We start from the raw sequence: 21,605 nt of genomic DNA on the forward strand, positions 1-21,605 counted from the left end.
ACTTGAGTACTTTTGGCCAAATGAGAATTACCTTTCCTTATAGCTGAACGTTTATTTTCTGAGGAAACAAAAAGGGATAAGAATTCAGTCCTTGATTCCAAGGAGTTTAAGTTTCAATGAGAAAGAACAATGCATTTTTTAAAAAGGAAAATGACTGTTCAAGGAAAGACAGGTATCAATTAGAAGGAATGACAATTCTTTGCCTATTAAACTAGCCTCCCCACTGGATTCTGTGCTTCTAATTGGTATCTTCTTCCTCCAATCGATCTTCGTCATTCACTCATTCATTCATCCATCCATCCACTCATTTATTCACTCAACAAATACCTACTGACCACCAACAATTGACAAGCATTCTTTTGCTGGGAGATTTAGCAGGGAAGAAAAGAGACACAGATCTCTGCCTTCATGGAATTTATAATCTAGAGCAGAAGGAGAAGGGAACAAATAAACAAGTAAAATATACAAAGGAAAGCAGAGAAGTGGTATAGGGAGGGAAGGGGGTGGTGCCATGATCCTGGAGGTGGACAGGGAAGGCCTCGCTGATGAAGTGACACTGACCAGAGAGCGGAAGAGGTGAGGTAGTGAGCCATGTGGATGTCTGAGGGGAGAGCCCATCAGTCAGGCAAAACAGCCCACATGCACCCTGGAGATTGGCGAGGAAGACAGTGTGGCTGGAGTGGAAGGAACAAGGAAGGGGCAGTAATAAGGTCGGGGGGCTGTAGCGGCAGAAGTAGAATCTGAGATGTAATGTGGGGTTAGGGGCTGGACCACTCAGTCTGGGAGACACAAGGACTCTGGGCTCATACTCTGAGCTACAAGGTGTGTGTGCAGGAGGTGCGGAGGTCAGGAGTTTGGTTTTAGACATGTTGAGTTTGAATGTGAAGGGTTTTGAGCAGAGACATACACTGCTATATATTTAAAAGAATCGCACTGGCTGCTGTGTTCAGAATAGATTCTACGGGACAAGGGCAAAGCCGGGAAACCAGGAAGGGGGCTGCTGAAGTAATCCTGGTAGAGACAAAGGTGGAGGTTGTGAGAGGTGATCGGATTCTAGACACTGTCAAAAGAAAACTGATTGGGATTTCCTGAAGGATTTAATGTGGGCCACATGTGCCTACTTAATTTAATTACAATTAAAAATTCAGGGGCTTCCCTGGTGGCACAGTGGTTAAGAATCTGCCTGCCAATGCAGGGGACATGGGTTCAAGCCCTGGTCTGGGAAGATCCCACATGCTGTGGAACAACTAAGCCTGTGCGCCACAACTACTGAGCCTGCACTCCAGAGCCCGCAAGCCACAACTATTGAGCCCCTGTGCCACGACTACTGAAACCCACGTGCCTAGAGCCTGTGCTCCGCAACAAGAGAAGCCACCACCATGAGAAGCCTGCGCACTGCAACAAAGAGTAACCCCCACTCGCCACAACTAGAGAAAGCCCGCACTCAGTCAAGGGAGACCCAACGCAGCCAAAAAATAAATAAATAAATGTATATTTAAAAAAAATTAAAAATTCAGTTCCTCAGTTCCTGAGCGTATTTGGATAATGGCTATAGTATTACCACAGCAAAGATAGAGAACTTTACAGCAAACAGAAAGTTTTTTTTTTAATAGATCTTTATTGGAGTATAACTGCTTCACCATACTGTGTTAGTTTCTGTTGTACAACAAACTGAATCAGCCATATGTATACACATATCCCCATATCCCCTCCCTCTTGAGCCTCCCTCACACCCTCCCTATCCCACCCCTCTCAGTTGTCACAAAGCACTGAGCTGTATCTCCCTGTGCTATGCAGCAGCTTCCCACTAGCTAACCATTTACATTTGCTAGTATATGTATGTTGCTGATACTCACACCTCGCCCCAGCTTCCCCCTCCCTCCCCGTGTCCTCAAGTCCATTCTCTATGTCTACATCTTTATTCCTGCCCTGCCAGTACCATTTTTTTTTTTTTAGATTCCATGTATGTGCGTTAGTATACGGTATTTGTTTTTCTCTTTCTGACTTACTTCACTCTGTATGACAGACTCTAGGCACATCCACCTCACTACAAATAACTCAATTTCGTTTCTCTTTATAGCTGAGTAATATTACATTGTATATATGTGCCACATCTTCTTTATCCATTCATCTGTTGACGGACATTTAGGTTGCTTCCATGTCCTGGCTATTGTAAATAGAGCTGCAATGAACACTGTGGTACATGACTTTTTTTTTTTAACATCTTTATTGGAGTTTAACTGCTTTACAATGGTGTGTTAGTTTCTGCTTTATAACAAAGTGAATCAGCTATACATATACATATATCCCCATATCTCCTTCCCCTTGCGTCTCCCTCCCACCCTCCCTATCCTACCCCTCTAGGTGGTCACAAAGCACGGAGCTGATGTCCCTGTGCTATGCGGCTGCTTCCCACTAGCTATCTATTTTACATTTGGTAGTATATGTAAGTCCATGCCACTCTCTCACTTCATCCCAGCTTACCCTTCCCCCTCCCCGTGTCCTCAAGTCCATTCTCTACATCTGCATCTTTATTCCCGTCCTGCCCCTAGGTTCTTGAGAACCATTTTTTTTTTTTTAGATTCCATATATATGTGTTAGCATATGGTATTGGTTTTTCTTTCTGACTTACTTCACTTTGTATGACAGAATCTAGGTCCATCCACCTCATTACAAATAACGCAATTTCGTTTCTTTTTATGGTTGAGTAATATTACATTGTATATATGTGCCACATCTTTATCCATTCATCTGTCGATGGACACTTAGGTTGCTTCCATGTCCTGACTATTGTAAATAGAGCTGCAATGAACATTGTGGTACATGACTCTTTTTGAATTACGGTTTCCTCAGGGTATATGCCAGTAGTGGGATTGCTGGGTCATATGGTAGCTCTATTTTTAGTTTTTTAAGGAACCTCCATACTGTTCTCCATAGTGGCTATATCAATTTACATTCCCACCAACAGTGCAGGAGGGTTCCCTTTTCACCACACCCTTTCCAGCATTTACTGTTTGTAGATTTTTGATGATGGCCATTCTGATTGGTGTGAGGTGATACCTCATTGTAGTTTTGATTTGCATTTCTCTAATAATTAGTGATGTTGAGCAGCTTTTCATGTGCGTCTTGGCCATCTGTATGTCTTCTTTGGTGAAATGTCTATTTAGGTCTTCTGCCCATTTTTTAATTGGATTGTTTTTTGTTTTTTTTGTTGATATTGAGCACCACGAGCTGTTTGTATATTTTGGAGATTAACCCTTTGTCCATCATTTCATTTGCAAACATTTTCTCCCATTCTGAGAGTGGTCTTTTCGTCTTGTTTATGGTTTCCTTTGCTGTGCAATAGATTTTAAGTTTATTTAGGTCCCATTTGTTTATTTTTGTTTTTATTTCCATTCCTCTAGAGGTGGGTCAAAAAAGATCTTGCTGTGGTTTATGTCAAAGAGTGTTTTTCCTATGTTTTCCTCTAAGAGTTTTATAGTTCTGGTCTTACATTTAGGTCTTTAATCCATTTGGAGTTAATTTTTGTGTATGGTGTTAGGTAGTGTTCTAATTTCATTCTTTTACATGTAGCTGTCCAGTTTTCCCAGCACCATTTATTAAAGAGGCTGTCTTTTCTCCATTGTATGCTCTTGCCTCCTTTGCCATAAATTAGGTGACTGTACGTGCATGGGTCTATCTCTGGGCTTTCTATCCTGTACCATTGATCTATACTTCTGTTTTTGTGCCAGTACCATACTGTCTTGATTACTGCAGCTTTGTAGTATAGTATCAAGTTGGGGAGACTGATTCTTCCAGCTCCATTTCTCTTTTTCAAGACTGCTTTTGTATTTGTGATCTTTTGTGTTTCCATATGAATTGTAAAATTTTTTGTTCTAATTCTGTGAAGAATGCCATTGGTAGTTTGATAGGGATTGCACTGAATCTGTAGATTGCTTTGGGTAGTATAGTCATTTTCACAATATTGATTCTTCCAATCCAAGAACATGGTATATTTCTCCATCTGTTTATGTCATCTTTGATTTCATTCATCAGTGTTTTATAGTTTTTTGAGTACAAGTCTTTTGCCTCCTTAGGTAGGTTTATTCCTAGGTATTTTATTCTTTTTGTTGCGATGGTAAATGGGATTGTTTCCTTCATTTCTCTTTCTGATTTTTCGTTGTTAGTGTATAGGAATGCCAGAGATTTCTGTGCATTAATTTTGTATCCTGCAACCTTACCAAATTCACTGATTAGTTCTAGTAGTTTTCTGGTGGCATCTTTAGGATTTTCTATGTATAGTATCATGTCATCCGTAAACAGTGACAGTTTTACTTCTTCTTTTCCAATTTGTATTCCTTTTATTTCTTTTTCTTCTCTGATTGCCGTGGCTAGGACTTCGCCATTGAATAATAGTGGCGAGAGTGGACATCCTTGTCTCATTCCTGATCTTGATGGAAATGCTTTCAGTTCTTCACCATTGAGTATGATGTTTGTTGTGGGTCTGTCATATATGGCCTTTATTATGTTGAGGTAGGTTCCCTCTATGCCCACTTCCTAGAGAGTTTATTATAAATTGGTGTTGAATTTTGTCAAAAGCTTTTTCTGCAGCTATTGAGATGATCCTATGGTTTTTATTCCTTTATTTGTTAATATGGTGTATCACATTGATTAATTTGCATATATTGAAGAATCCTTGCATCCCTGGGATAAATCCCACTTGGTCATGGTGTATGATCCTTTTTATATGTTGTTGGATTCTGTTTGCAAGTATTTTGTTCAGGATTTTTGCATCTATGTTAATCAGTGATATTGGTCTATAATTTTCTTTTTTTGTGATATCTTTTTCAGGGTTTGGTATCAGGGTGATGGTGGCTTCATAGAATGAATTTGGGAGTGTTCCTCCCTCTGCAATTTTTTGGAAGAGTTTGAGAGGGCTCAGTGTTAGCTCTTCTCTAAACGTTTGGTAAAATTTGCCTGTGAAGCCATCTGGTCCTGGGCTTTTGTGGAGCCCAAATGCCGCAACTACTGAAGCCCGCGCACCTAGAGCCCATGCTCCGCAACAAGAGAAGCCACCGCAATGAGAAGCTCTCACACCACAACGAAGAGTAGCCCCCACTTGACGCAACTAGAGAAAGCCCGCACACAGCAACGAAGACCCAACGCGGCAAATAAATACATACATACATCAATTTTTTTAAAAAAACAATTAAAAGTTCATTTTCTCAGTTCCTGAGCATATTTGGATAATGGCTATAGTATTACCACAGCACAGATAAAGAACTCTTCAGCCAACAGAAATTTCTTTTGAACACCATTTTTCTAGTGTTTCCCTAATCAGTAAGGTCTTAACATTTGGTCTTAGACGTATGCATGCTATATTTAAACAAAAAGTATGCATCTAGTCTTTTAAGTTTCACTGAGATAGAATTCACATACAATTTACCCTTTTAAAGTGCACAAGTCAGTGGCTTTTACTATATTCACAGAGTTATGAATCCATCAGTACAATCAATTTTGGAACATTTTCATTACCCACACTCCTGGGCTGTCACCCTGCAGATTCCACATGGCCTCTAACCCTAAGCAATCACCAATCTACTTTGTCTCTTTAGATTGGCCTCTCCTGGAATCACAGAATATGTCCTTTGCGCCTGGCTTCTTTCAATTAGCATGTTTTCAAGGTTCGTCTATGCTGTAGCATGTATCAGTAATTCATTTCAAAACTGCTGAATAATATTCCATCGTATGGATATACCACCTTTTCTTTACCCGTTCATCTATTGATGACATTAGAGTTGTTTCCTCTTTTTGGCTATCATGAAAAATGCTGTTATGTACATTTGTTTATAATTTTTTTGTGGATATGTTTTCATTTTTCTTGGGTGTACCCTTAGGAGTAGAACTGCTAAGATCATGTGATAACTCTATGTCTGACTGAGGACCTGCTGGACTTTTTCCAAAGTGGTAGATGGGTTCCAACTGCTCCACGTCCTTGTCAATAGTTGTTATTATGTCTTTTTATAATAACCCTGCTAGCAGGTGTGAAGTGTTATCTCATTGTGGTTTTGATTTTAATTTCCCTAGTAGTTAATGGGGCTGAGCATCTTTTCATGTGCTTGTTGGCCATATGTAAATCATCTTCGGAGAAATGTCTATTAAGTCCTTTGCTCATTTTAAAAATTAGGTTGTCTTTTTATCATTAAGTTGTAATAGTTGTTTATATTTTCTAGATACAAATCCCTTACCAGACATGATTTGTAAATATTTTCTCCCACTCTGAGTGTTGTCTTTTCACTTTCTTAATGGTGTACTTTGGAGCACAAAAGTTTCTAACTTTGATGAAGTCCAATTTAACTATTTTTCCTTTAGTCACTTGTGCTTTTGGTGTTGTATCTAAGAAAGCTTAGCCAACCCAAGGCCATGAAAATTTATTCATGTTTTCTTCTAAAAGTTTCATAGTTTTAACCCTTACATTTGGGTCTATGATCCATTTTGTGTTAATTTTTGCATGTAGTATGAGAAAAGGGCCCAAATTCATTCTTTTGCATGTAAATACCCAGTCGTCTCCAGACCATTTGTTAAAAAGACTATTCTTTCTCCGTTTAATTGTCTTGGTACCTCTGTTGAAAATCAATTGACCATAAACGTAAGGTACTCTCAATTCCATTCCATTGATCTCTATGTCCATTCTTAAGCCAGCACTACACTCTCTTGATTATTGTAGTCTTGATATTGCAGGTTTTGAAATCAGGAAGTGTGAGTCTCCCAACTTTGTTCTGTTTTGGCTATTCTGGGCCTCTTATTCCACATAAATTTTAGGATCAGTTTGTCAATATCTGCAAAAAATCCACCTGGGATTCTGAGAGGGATCATGTTGAACTTGGGGAGTATTGCCATCTTAACAATATTGTCTTCAATGCATGGACATGGTTTAAGTTTTATACTTTTTGGTTAAATTTATTCCCAAGTATTTTACTTTTTGTTGATGTGTAAGTGGAATTGCTTTCTTTCTTTTTTTTTTTTTTTTTAATAAATTTATTTTTGGCTGTGCTGGGTCTTCGTTGCCACGCATGGGCTTTCTCTAGCTGTGGTGAGCAGGGGCTACTCTTCGTTGTGGTGTGTAGGCTTCTCATTGCAGTGGCTCCTCTTGTTGCGGAGCACAGGCTCTAGGGGTGCGGGCTTCAATAGTTGTGGCACAAGGGCTTAGTTGCTCCACAGCATATAGGATCTTCCCGGGCCAGGGCTCAAACCCATTTCCTATGCATTGGCAGGTGGATTCTTAACCACTGCGCCACCAGGGAAGTGCTAGAACTGTTTTCTTAATTTCACTTTTGGATTGCTCATTGCTACTGTATAGGAATACAATTAATTTCTGCATATTGATCTTGTTATCCTGCAACCCTGATAAACTCATTAGTTCTAAAAGTTATTTTTAGTGGATTCTATATACGTGTCATCTACAAAGAGAGACAGTTTTACTTCATGCCTTTCATTTCATTTCCTTGCCATTATTTCCCTGACAAACTGTCTAGTACAATGTTGAATACAAGTGGCTACAGCAGAAATCCTTGTCTTGTTCCTGATCTCAGGGAGAAAGCTCTCAGTCTTTTATCATTAAGTATGCTCTTAACTGTGGGTTTTTGACAAATGCCCTTTATGAGGCTAAAGTTCTCTTCTATTTCTAGATAGTTGAGCATTTTTATCATAAAGGTTGTCAAACTTTGTTAAATGCTTTTCCTGTGTTTTTTGAGATAATCACATGGTTTTTATTTGTGTATTCTACTGATGTGATGGGCTCACCTAGTCCATTCCTATTTTGAGTTATGTACATTACAAAGAACTGATGTTGAATTTTTTTCAAATACCTTTTTTTACATCTCTTGAGGTACTAATATGGCAAAAAAAAAAAAAAGTATATATTTCCCAACAATCTCCTTTGCATTCCTGGCAGAAAAATGACTTTTTCATGGTGTGGCATGCTTTAATGTGCTACTGGACTCTCTTTACTAGCATTAATTAGGATTTTGGGTCCAATATATACAGTGGGATTAGTCTCTGAGTTTCGTTTTTTTAATATTATCTGGATTATATGCAGTTGATCCTCATTATTCATGGATTTCCTATTTGCAAATTTGCCTACTAGCTAAAATTTATTTGTAACAACAAAAATGACAAAAATCAATACTTGCTGTATTTTGCAGTCATTTGTAGACATGTGAGTTGCCTGATGTGCATAGTTCCCAGCTGTGGTCTGCCTCTTGCTCCAGCTCTCACACAGAGATGATCAGAGGATAAAGACAGTAAGGGGCAGCAGTGCAGCACAGCGCGAGAAGCCCTAGCTCTGGGGCCAGTCACAGAAGGTTTGAATCCCAGCTCTGGCACCAGTTAGTGGATGGCCTCAGACAACTCACTTAACATTTCTGAAACTCACTTTCTCTTTTGTGAAAAAAAAGAAAATAGAATCTACCAGGAGGAGTTCTTAGGATTTAAGATTGTAACCTATGTGTGATATGAGTGTGTCTATACATATGTACATATTTCCCCAGGAGTCACAGTTCAGTATTCGCTAATTCACTATTCTCAGTGACTTTATGTAACATAACTGGTGGGAATAAGAACTGACTGTAGTTACAGTCTGATCCTCAGTTTTGGTGTGTAATACCTGATTTATAGCAATAATTTGGAAGTTTTCTTCCTCTTTAGTGTTCTAGGATGGCTCAAATAGCATTGGAATATTTTGGTTCTTTAAAAGTTTGGTAGAATTCCTCCATAAAGTCAACAGGGTCTGGTATTTTGGGGTTGGGGGATAGGTAGGTACAATATTTCTCAAGTGTTCTCTATCACATCTACAGAAATAATTGTGTTTACTGGGGCCGTTTTGGTAATTAATGTTCTTCTAGGGACTTCCCTGGTGTTCCAGTGGGTAAGACTCTGCACTCCCAATGCAGGGGGCCCGGGTTTGATCTCTGGTCAGGGAACTAGATCCCGCATGCATGCCACAATTAAGAGTTCACATGCTGCAACTAAGAAGTCTGCATGCCACAACTAAAGATCTTGCATGCTGCAATGAAGATCCCGTGCGTGCCACCACTAAGACCCAGCACAACCAAAACATAAGAATAAATAAATAAAATAAATATTTTAAAAATATATTCTTATAGGAAATCACCCATTTCATCTATTCATCTAATTTGCATAAAATCAAACAAAATAGTCTCATGTGGCTCTTTCTTATTTCATGGTCTCTATGGTTATTTCTCTGTTACCATATTTCATGACCTCTGTAATTATTTCTTCTTTTTTTGGCCGTGCTGCACGGCATGTGGGATCTTAGTTCCCCTACCAGGGATCGAACCTGTGCCCCCTGCAGTGGAAGCACGGAGTCTTAACCAATGGACCTCCAGGGAAGTTCCATCTCCATAATTATTTTTGTGTTATTTCTTATTTTGGATATTTTCATTTCCTACCCCATCTTTATCTTCCTTTCATTTCTTTAGTTTTCACCCCCCCAAATAACCACTGATTTATGAACCGTTTTCCTACTTTCTAGGTGATCAATTTCTTTTACCTTTATCGCTCCTTCTGTTGTGAGATTTCATAAGTGGAATAATTCATTTATTGCACAATATATTAATTATTTCATAATATAGTATTTACAGCTACAAATTTTCTTCTGAGTACTCTCTTAGGTATATTCCATAATCCTGAAATACGGTTTTCATCATTTTCTAGATTTCATTTATAATTTCTATAAATTCAGTTTTAATTACCTGTGGCCCAAAAGTTACTTTTTAAATATTTTAAAATTTCTAGATAGTAAGCAATTTTTCTTTTTAATTAGTTATCTGCAATTTTTATTTAAGTGAATGAATAAATTAACAAAAGAGGATACTGTGACCTTTATGCCCAAAGTCAGAAACAGGCCAAGACTATGTGCTATCACACTGTGATTAGAGAATATTGTCCATATAATTTCTGTATTTTTGGATCTGAGATTTTTCCTTACGGCTTAATTTATCAATGGTTTAGTGAATGTTCTGTGGATACTGGAAATGAATGTATCTTTAGATATTTACAGATTAGATCTATCATATTCAATATTTTCACTAGGTCTTCTATATCCTTACTTATTTTTGTCCACTTGCTTTTATATGAACTGGGAAAGAATTAAAACTCCTCAATACTAATGTATTTCTATACTCTTCTTACATTTCCTGTGGTTTCTGCTTTGTAAATATTGTGATTATCTGATGCATGGATAGTCATATTTATGGTCTGTATCTTTATCACTGAAATATTGCCCTTCTTTGCCTCATTTAATACTGTCTGATACTTTCTTTCCCCTTTCTGCATTTATTAAGTCCTTATCCACACCTGTGGCCTAATCTGTCTAAGGAGGATTCTTACTGTTCTGGGAGGATCTTATGCATATATGATGTGATTTGGATTTTGCTTTGTGATCCAGAGTTTTTATTAGGTGAGTAAAACCCACTGATACTTATTTAATCAAAAATAATTAGACATACTTGTGTTAATAGATATTGTATCATGCTTTTTACTGCTCTTTACAACAAATCCTTCACTACATGATCCGTGTCAGCTTGTTTCAATATGTGTGTATGTGTGTACATGTCTTTAATTTGGAAGGTTGATGTTTTTGTTCTAGGGGTTACCTTTCTTTATAACTTCAGAGAATAACTTAATTCTTTGTTTCTATGGCTAGTATCTACTGACTTTCTATAACAAGTTATGACAATCTTATGAAATTTATACTTCTCCCCTGCCCAATTTTACTTGATATTATTTTTCTTGGAATTTTCTTTATATATACTGTGTGTCTGTTTCTTGACATCACTTTTAGTTGTAACTTTTTGATTTTTAGCTATAAAAGATACATCAGGATACTTCCACCATCTTTTTTTTTTTTTTTTTTTTTTTTGTGGTATGCAGGCCTCTCACTGTTGTGGCCTCTCCCGTTGTGGAGCACGGGCTCCGGACGCGCAGGCTCAGCGGCCATGGCTCACGGGCCTAGCCGCTCTGCGGCATGTGGGATCCTCCCAGACCGGGGCACGAACCCGTGTCCCCTGCATCGGGGGGATGCGCCACCAGGGAAGCCCTTTCCACCATTTTTTACCTTTTCTTTCCCTTCCTCTTCTAACTTGTGTTATGTAATTATTACACTGCTATTGTGTTACTATTACATAATAACATTATTATGTTATTATACTATTCATATCATATATATTTTGTTCTGTAACTATTTAGTCTTAGTTCTACAGTTAAATAAATTTGACAATCTTTCTAACATTGTTTTGCCTTTTATCTCTTGACTAGATAAAGTTTTTCCTCTACCAATTTCTCCAGGTGTTCTTAAAAATACATATTTCTCAGAGTCAAAAACATTTGAATGGTGCTTTATATATGATGGAATAACTGGGTTAAAATACATAAATCACTTTCTTTTACGTGAGTCCTTTGTAGACATAATTCAAGGTCTTTGAGTAACTATACGTTACTTGGAAAACTTGGAAGCCAGATTGACCTTTGTTTCCTCATATAGGTAACTTGATCTTTTGTCTGGATGTCCAAAGGTTTCTTACCATTTAGGTACAGGAATTTCGTAGCTATATCCTGCTAATGATTTTTCTAGGCCAAATGTTCCTGGGACCCATCGTGTCCGTTCAGTTTGTAGATTCAAGTTTTCCTTTATTTTTGGAAAGTTTTCTTGAATTACAGATTTAAACATTTTTTTCCCCATTTCATGGTTTTGCTTCCTATGGGACACAAATAATGCAATCTTTCTGTTGTCTTCCTTAGCTGTCACTTCTAATATTTTAACTTTACTAATTCTATTTCATTTTGTTTACTTTCATCAGTCCTGTCCAACTTTTCTCTTCTTGCTTTTTGCAGATTCTGGTCTCCTGTGTGTTGCTCCTTACATAGTCATGATTTCTATTATGGTTATATCTTTAAATATTCTATTTCTTGACTAAGTTCTGCCAGCTCATGTTTCATTTCCTCTTATCTTCCTACAAATCTCTTTGAAGATGGTATATACATTCCTACATTCCTGCTTTGAATTCACCTTCTACAGTGGCAAATGCTTTATTATGTTTGTTTTTTAATGTGACACGTTTGGCCACAATCTTCACGTCTCTGCTGTAAAAGTTTTCTGGTTCTTCATGTATCGTTTGTTCTTGTTTTTCTCTTCCCTTTTTCTTGCAGTATTATTGTACAGATCCTGTGCTAGTTCCTTTCTGATTACTAGTCATTTCTAAATGTGGCAAGTTCTTACCAAATCAGCTACATGTAGGGGAGAGGGTTGGGACATAACTCAGGCCAGCAAGAATTTTTCTGCTGATACAGAGTGGATTACAAGAGTGAGCTCTTTAGTCTTTTCCTCATTTTAGTCTTCAGAGATTGGCAGCTTCAGGGCTGTTGAAAATGCAAGTTTTCTCTCTTTATCCTGGTCTGCTTAAACTCTACTTTTACAAAAATGGTTTGTCTCTGTGATTACTCCTTTCAGCCTGTCTACCTTGTTTCTCTTTCATACCAAAGTGTATACAGGGAAGCTTCTGTCATTACTCCTCACATCTAGTCCCATGGTCTCACACAGGGGACCACTGGTTTATCCCTCAGAATGTGCCAGTGACTTTGGAGGACTAAACTTCAGCAGCTTTACCTAAAACCTGCAGCTTTAGGAGTTCTCTCGCAGCATCTTTCTACACTCCTTGGAGTTTCACTGGATTTGGCAGCCCTTCCTCATATATTGTGGTTCCAGATTACAGACCTCTCTTAGTTTCATCAAAGAAGGAATCTGACTGTTTTTCATTTTCTTTCATTGCTCTGAGGTAATTCTAAACAAAAGAAGGAACTGACATCTTTATCCTACCGCTTTAAAATGAGAAGTTAAGTAAGCAATTTTAGGGGTCTAACCACACAATTAGAAACAATCTACCCCAAGTTGGGAGCATGGAAATAGTGAAATGACCAAGGGTATAAAAATGTCAAAAATATTAAAGTATATAGCTATTAATTTATATAATAATTGTAAGTGTTTGTGAAAATATATAATTGTATATGGAAAATGCATACGATGATTGTAAAAACTATCTATATTGGGGTCATAAATAAGTAAAATATATACATGTACAGGATGAAGAACGGAAGGGAAAAATGAAAATTGTTTTTTGTTAAGGGTAATGAACACTAAGTAATGTTTTTCATTAAAAAAAGTTTTTGTTGTTGTCACAGTATAGTCTGTGCAATAAAAAACACAATGTTCCAAAAAGAAAAACAATCAAGACCATACAGAGATTTACTCCAGCACCTACGAAACACAAATCATTAAAAATGCAATGACTGGCTCCCCACTTGCCAGTACTAACTATGTCCTATCTCTGGAGGCAAGCTCCAAAGTTGCATCCTTTTGCTCCAATTCCAACCCAGGTTCTTTACAGCAGTCAGGTGTCTCCCTGCCTCCCCTGCCTACACCACTCCCTCCCCACTAGAGATTAACTCTACTCCAACAGACCACTGTCTACTCAGCACTGACGATGTGCCAGGCACTGTAAGGGGAGCACAGCAAGTAAGAGTATGGGCTTTAAACCCTTTAGTTTGTTTTGTTTATAATAAAGAGCAGCAAAAAAAAAAAAAGCAGGTTGCATTTAAAGGACAAGTTAGAGTTAAAATGTTTGGGCTTTGGAAACAACCAGATTAAATAAAATAAAAGTAGAATGCACCTATAACAGTGCCAAGGACATAGCAGACATTCAATCAAGGATATTTAAAAAAATCTCTTATACTTTAAATTTCGCAGCAAGGGCAATATAACACAATGGTTAAGACAACAAGGAACTGACTTTTTAATTTAAAAAATATGCCAGGAAAGGATACTACATACACATTTTCTGTGACCATTTAAACCAACATCTTCTTTTCGGCTCCAAGTTTCTGTCCCATGGTTCCCACATATGAAATACTAACACTACTATGAACATTTAAAAAAATTACTTTGAATGCATAAACTGAATATATGATTAGTCTATTTTATTAGCAATATTTTTACTCTCTGAATAATTACAACTAATTCAGAGTATTCAAAAGATCAAAGTATTTACATAAAAAACTAGCCTGGCAATTTTGATAAGTTATAACTCAAATAAAAAAGGGAGGGCTTCCCTGGTGGCGCAGTGGTTGAGAGTCCGCCTGCTAATGCAGGGGACATGGGTTCGTGCCCCGGTCCGGGAAGATCCCACATGCCACGGAGCGGCTGGGCCCGTGAGCCATGGCCGCTGAGCCTGCGCGTCTGGCGCCTGTGCTTCGCAATGGGAGAGGCCACAACAGTGAGAGGCCCGCGTACCGCAAAAAAAAAAAAAAAAAAAAAAAAAAAAAAAAAAAGGGAAATAGATTTACACTTCTCAAATATTCCCATCATCCCCCAAGATGAAAATGTAAAGGAGTAAATTTAGGAAGGCGTATAAACTCTGAAAATGAGCTTTCCCTTTGGCTAAGCAATACCGTTGATCGGTAATGGCTGATTTCACTGGTTTATTCACAGAAAATGTATAAGCACTTTAAAATTAAAGTTCAATTTAAATAAAATTTAAAAATTAGTTCCTCTGATGCACTAGCCACATTTCCAGTGTTCAATCACTACATCTGGCTGGCAGCTACTGTACTGGACAGTGTAGATTTAGATCATTTCCTTCAGTACAGAGAGTTCTGTTGGAGACCACCGGGTCTAGATAATTCTAAGATGAAAAATAAGCCAGTCTATCATCTGGTTTGAGAAATGATTACAACATCTGAGGATTCCTCTTGTGACACAGGGGTGAAAAAAACCCAGAGAGCTTGAATAGAGAGGGAAAAACGCACCAAGACTCTGAGCTCAGCTTTAAGTGTAAGGGGTGCGGGTGGTGTGGGGAGGCCTGTGAGAGGGTGCGCCTGTCTCCCAGCTTCTCCCAGCCTGTGTCTGAGGCAGAGACAGAATCTGGCCTCCGGTCTCTTTCTTCTCATACTACATACTCCTCAAACAATCCTGCCCACACAGCTACAAGCTGGTAACATGAAAAGGTCCGTTTCCAACACACATGGAACTCCTGCCTTCAGATCCGTAAATCCAGCTCCCCTTACTCCGTATCTTTACTTGGATTGTTTTGAAAGTGACTCACAATGTATCCAAACCTGAACTCATCATTTCTGGCCTCGCTGCCTCCTGCATAAAAAAGAATGTGGTTGGCCTTTGTCTCCAGTTCCTGAGAGGCAGCCAATAAACCCTTGAATTTCCCTGTGACAAGAGTATCTTTGTTATTCATGGTAGGCTCCGGCCCACATCTGACAGCTTGTGCTAACAGGTGACTCAGGGTGGGCCCCTAGATGGTTTTTGCTAAGGAGATGACTCAGGATGGGAGCTGGCCAAGCCAGAAAGACCAACCGTATGCTTAGAGGGTTGGCGCTCTGAGCCAACAGATATCAGCTTGACCTCTGGCAAGTGGAGAGCAGCTGGAGATTGAGTTCAACCTTGTGGCCCATGATTTAACTAATCATGCATACATAAAGAAACACCAGTAAAAACTCTCAACACCAGAGCTCAGGTAAGCTTCCTGGGCTGGCAATACTCTACACACTGTTGCACACTGATGTACCAGGAGGATGATGCATCCTGACTCTATAGGAAGAGGACAATGGAAACTTGGAGTCTGGGACTCTCCCAGACTTTTCCCACTGTGCCTCTCCCTTTGGCTGGTTCTGATTTGTATTCTATTTCTATAATAAAATTGTAATTATAAGTACAGAGCTTTCCTGAGTTCTGTGTCATTTTAGTGAATAGATAGCCAGTTGGTCAGAAGTGAGAGTAGCCTGGGGTCCCCCAAAGTTGTGACTGGCTTCTGAAGTAAGGGTCAGTTTTGGGGATGACTGTGCCCTCAACCTATAAAGTGTGGCTTAACTCCGGGTAGTTGGTCGGAAGTCACTGTACCCTTCAGATCTGCTCCTCCCACAGGGTTCACGATCATAGCGAATGAAGATCTACCCATCTATCCTTCTGCTAACAGGAGAAAGAAGGTCATCACTGATAATTCTTCCTCCTCAACTGCACTCCACACAAACGATGAATCAGTACATCCTTCCAACTCCTGCCCAGTCTACAAAGCCATACATGACCTGGCCTTTTCTTCAGGTTTCTTGATGATGGGCTATATCTATTTAAGGGTGCTAGTAGGGCCATGTATAAGCTTTAAATTAAAGAGCTAAACTTACAGTTTAAAATTATGTGATCTCTTTCACCATGTCTCCTTGCTATAGAGTTACTAGCATTTAATTTTGACTTTATGCCCACAAAGGGGAAATTCCAGGCTTTATTCAGAATACTTGTATTAATAAATAAGTTTTAAATTTCTCAATTCCAGGGAATCTGTTTATAGGTACTCAATTTTAAAGAGACAGGTGAGTAAAATGTTTCTTGACAAGAAAATCTACCAACTGTCACTGGGTTGAGACAGTTGGGTAAGAATTATTATTTTTTGGTACCATGATTATTTGTATAAAGATATATCCATGCTGTACCTATAAAGTAATATGACAGGTTTTAAAAATAAACATACTAGAAATTACTGATAAAAATAAAATTTGTCATTCAAAGCAGTCTCCTTTGGAGACTCATTCCAATAATGGAACCAAAGCTCAAAATATTTTGGAAAATTCTCTTTGGGAACTGTCTTCACATTCTGCATAGATACTTTTGAATATTCTCATAGATGATAAATCTTTGCCCTGTGAAACTCAATTTTACCTTTGTAAGCAACTAATCATTAAAAGCCATGGTGGGAAATAAGGTCAAAGATCATGACATTTCTGATGAAAAGAAAGGTATATCTGGATGAAAACCACTGGCAATGTGTAAGTTTTAAGTGATATACTTGCTCTGAACCAAAGCCAAATTAAAGGATGTCGGAGGGGAGAGAGAGAAAGAGAGAGAGGGAGGGAGGGGGGGAAGGGAAAGACAACAAGGAAACTGGTATTTAAAGAGTCATACACTCTCTTGAAAATCTGATGACAGTTATGGCTTCCTCTCAATCTTCTGCATATATTATTAGAAAGGTACACCACATCAAGGTCATCTATGGAGCCAGATTAAAATTCCCTGGTTTAGAACAGTAGCTCTCGCTTTCTTTTTCTTTCTTTCATTTTTTTTTTTTTTACTGTATCCAACAGAAAAAAAAAATTTATACTGTGACCTAGTTTGTACATACATACATATAATTAAAATAAAAGTTTCACAAATAATTATCAACCTTACCATGTGATAGTATTCTCTTATATTTGATTTCATTATGAAAAATGCTACTTATGACCTACTACACCAATTTCACAATCTACAGCTTGAAAAATACTGGTTTAGAGTAACTGATGCATAATATGAATAAACTAACGATAATGGGAAAACTCACTTGATTATAAAAATTCTGATGTTATTTTAAACTAACAAAGAAAAAGTCATTTTACTCTATAGCCAAACTTTTCAAGAGACTGGATTCTTTATGGCAAAACGGAACTGTCTTGGTCATTCATCTAAATGGCTAACTAACTACTGGAGACACTGATGGGTAAATCATACAATGTTCATACCTTAATATTAGAAAACCACAAATCATTCTCATGTAAAGTGGCCAGGTAGACAGATGTAAGAAGTCCAGTGCAAAGGGCAACAGTTCCACCAATTGTAAATGAAAGAATCGTCCATAATCTTCTATTGGTACAACCTTTTAGAAAAATGAACAGATGAAAAACCAAGTCAGTAAAGGATTTAGCAGTTAATAGTTCTATTTCAGACTGTCCAATGTGCCAAGTTCCAGCTGCCCGTTAGTGGTGAAGCTTTCTGTGTCTCCAGCAGACAGTTAGGGGTTCCGTTTTGTGATTCCACAGACCTTTTTATACTTTTCATACTTTTATTATAGTTTTTTCCCCCACTGTATCTAACTGTTCATTTGTCCATTTTGCCAACTAGAATGTAAGCATCTTGAGGACCAGCATATTATCTTATTCATCTTAACACCTAGGACCTGTGCTTGACCTAGTTTAACTACTAAGTTTCTTAAATAGAGGAATAAATGGGTTACAGATCTAAAATATAAAGTCTTTTAGATGATCTACTTACAATGTGTGGTTTATTCATTAAAAGCTACTCCCAAACTTGATTACTTAAAATTTTAAACCCCATCACACAAGTTAAAGGAATATAAACTAAGAAACATATTTATAGTACATATAAGAAAGATAAAATATCCTTAATATAGGATAAATACTTTCAGGATAATAAAAAAAATGAATATTTCAGTAGGAAACTGATTAAGGACATGAATAGGCAATGCACAGAAGAAAAAATGGCCAATAAACTTAATAGAAAAAAAAAGTTAGTATTAATGAAATGCAAACCAAAACAAAGAGCTATAACTTTTACAATAGTGGCCAATTTGATAGCTTAAAAATGCTTAGTACTCTGTTTTGGTAAGGATACAAAAATATCGCCTTTTTTTTTTTTTAAATAGACATTTTTTAAACACTGCTGGTGTTAGAATAAATGGATACCTCTCTGGAATGTGACATGGCAACAGGAAGTAAAAGCCACCAAAATGAGCACACTATCTGACCAATAATTGCAAATCTAGGCATACACCCCAAAGAAATAAAGTTTTAAACAAACATTTGGCCACTGTGGTTCAGGTTGTATAGGTAAAAGGTTAAAAATCATCTAAATATTCAATAAGAAATTAAATAAATTATGCTACAGTCACACAGTGACTACACACTGACAAAATTTTAAAAATACACTGACTGACATATGTTCATAACACAACAAGAGAAAGATAGCAAGTTACACAACAGCGAGTAGGATCTCAATTTTGAGAAAAAACACATCTGAATGCTTGTAGGTGTACATGTACAGAGAACAACATTTAGACAGCAAGATAAAGTGTCATTGGTGGTAATCTCAGGATGAGTGGGTTTGTGGGAGTATTTTTTCCTTCATTTTTGCTTTTCTTTAGTTTTCTTTTTTTTTTCTGACCTGAATAAATACTGCTTTGGTAAAATGAACAGTCCTCAAAGTTATGTTTTAATTTAAAAGGACAAACTTGAACCTGTATTTGTTTTTATATAAGATTTTCAGAAAATACTCTGTATTGTCCCAAATTGCTAATAGCTGAGTTGGATGGCATGACTGCTCAATATAGATTACTTTTATTTTATAAAACTGTCACCCCCCCCACCAAAAAAATAAATAAATAAAAAATAAAACTGTTACCCCAAATTACTTTACTAGCTCTAGCTGCAGCTGATGTAAACTCTGTCAGATACCCAAAATGGCTGATAGACATGGAATTTTTCATGCTTACTTTAAAAAATCCTGACCATGCTTAGCCTAAGAAAGCAACTCGGGTAGCAGGAATTTGGTAATTAATGCCATTTGATGTATGGCTTAGCAAGAGTCTTCAACATTATTTAAACAATTTACCAAATTCTGACCACTTTTCCCACCAAAAAAAAAAAGCAAATTAGAAAATTTCAGGAATTTAACTGAAAATAAAGAATAAAAGGAAGTTTGATTCATCTTTCAATACTTTAATGAAATGAGAAACTCACCCAAGGTAAGGCTGTCTAGTTGTGAACAGCATACACAAACCAGAAAAATTAGAAGTAGACTAAAATCTGAACAGTGGGAAAAAGTATTACTCTCAAAGTCAAAGGATCAGATTGGCATAACTATACTGAACAGGCAGCTGAGAAGCAAAGGGCTCTAATCAGAGGTCTTTTATCTAATCATAACTGTAAAACAAATATTATCACATTGCGATCAAATCATCTGTAAAACTAAAATATCAAGGTAATAGAATAAGTTTCTTCACCTATTAGGTCTCACCAAATTTTTATCCTATTGGAGAGTGATTATTTCAATATGCAGACAAAAAAGCAATCCCAAATGCTGCTTTAATTTAAATCACCTACTAGATGACAATTTATTTTCCAACTTCACATTTTCTTCTTGTGCCACGTAATCCTCTGAAACTTCTGTGGTTTGTATTCCTTTTCTTTGCCTGATGGATATCATGGTGTCAAAGACTCACATGCATTGTTCTTCCAACCACTCCTACAAACAACACAGAATTAAGCCACCATCCATATGTCCGTACCCTCTCTGCCAAATACAGCCTGTGCTCATCTGTGTTTTGGAGACTTTACCTGAGCCATTTTCCCTTGCTTAGGACGTCCTCCCATTTTCCCATCCAAACCTTAACCGGCTTTCAAAGCTACTCTCAAGACACAACACAAATATTTCTTTAACACAACCACATTTATGAAGCGCCTGTCCTGTGGCAGGCACTGCCAAGAGTTAGGAGCCCAGGTGAGCATCACAGACAATCCCCTGCCCTTCTTCCAGGAAACCTTCTTTCTTGGGATGCACCAACCCCTACTGATCTCTCCCCTTCCCGAGTCATAGCAGTTACCACGCATTTTGTCACATAATTAGGTAGTTTTATATTATTTTCTATAGTACCAACCATGGAAAAGGTATTAAGTAGTAAATTTGTTGATTGTTGATGGTCTGATTTTGAAGAACTGAAACACTGTTTTGTCTCCGGTATCTGGATTTTGATACTGGTGCTCCTTCAAACAATTCACACTGGAAGCTTTAGGAATATGCCTCAGTGGTGATGGCAGCGGGGGTGTGCCAATCAGGGCAGCTGCTACACCAGGCAGCAACAGTGGGAGTGACGGCAGGGAGCAGGGGCCTGGTTTGGAAGCAGTAAGTGGGAGGCAGGGGAGTGGTGGCAGTGAGTAAGCTGGCTACAGTCCCCCGGAACAGCTGGCGTCACTCCTCCGACGAATGAACAGCGTTTAACCATTTATTAACTATGACCGGTTGCCGGACACGACTGTCGGGGCAGTTTATTAATTCCTAAAGGTAAACAAGTTGCTCTACTGAAAAGAACACACCAATCAACGTTATACCATTCATTCATTCATACAAAAAAAAAAATCTGAGAGGAAAAAGGTGCAAGCACCGAAAATGGAGACTCTGGAGCAACGAGGGAGAAAAGGAGTGTGGGCAAAGTCGTACCTCTACAGATGAGCTTACCCCCAAATTACCTCATCCTAGAATCATGACCTTTCTAAGGGCCCCAAGCGGAGTTGTAAAAAGCCCACAACTGATACAACGTAACACATTAGGACAGAAGGGCAACAAATGTTTAAGTGCCAACTACGTGTGATAACTGCATGAACCCAAGAAACAAAAGTTTGCCCATCAAATTACAAGGAATGCCATCTTAAATGTTTGAAAAGGGAAATGAGAGCGGGTGGTTTTTTTCTCCATTTCTTAGAAGAACCAGCACGTACTGGGCATCCCGGGGCGCTGCAGGGCACATTATTCAGCTCACCTCCGCAACCCAAGCTACACCACCGGAGTCCCCGCCAGACGCTGAGGGGCCGAATAAATTCAGTAACTCGCTCCGGCTCACCTAGGAAGTGGCGTGGCCGCCGAGGCCGGAGACCACCCAGCCCCTCCCTCCGCCCGCGTGGCCAAAGCAAGAAGTCGCCCGAGAAGGCGCCCCGCCCTCGGCAAA

At 38.2% G+C, this 21,605-nt stretch overlaps 1 protein-coding gene across 2 annotated transcripts in view; it reads right to left on the minus strand.

Moving 5' to 3' along the window:
* Window positions 1-21,605, minus strand: part of DPY19L3 (dpy-19 like C-mannosyltransferase 3) — a 73,626-nt gene that overhangs the window by 51,581 nt on the left and 440 nt on the right. Inside the window, exons 1-3 of one of the 2 annotated variants that reach the window (XM_059999870.1) lie at window positions 20,541-20,987; window positions 19,987-20,128; window positions 17,611-17,744 (exon numbers count right to left, since the gene is read on the minus strand). In XM_059999870.1, coding sequence (XP_059855853.1) covers window positions 17,611-17,744; window positions 19,987-20,089 — 237 coding nt within the window. In that variant the 5' untranslated portion in view covers window positions 20,090-20,128; window positions 20,541-20,987. Of the gene's footprint in view, window positions 1-17,610; window positions 17,745-19,986; window positions 20,129-20,540; window positions 20,988-21,605 lie in introns of those variants that run through there. The other variant, XM_059999869.1, reaches the window with a different exon arrangement.

The sequence above is a fragment of the Delphinus delphis genome, chromosome 20 (assembly GCF_949987515.2).
Source record: "Delphinus delphis chromosome 20, mDelDel1.2, whole genome shotgun sequence".
Classification (NCBI taxonomy): domain Eukaryota; kingdom Metazoa; phylum Chordata; class Mammalia; order Artiodactyla; family Delphinidae; genus Delphinus; species Delphinus delphis.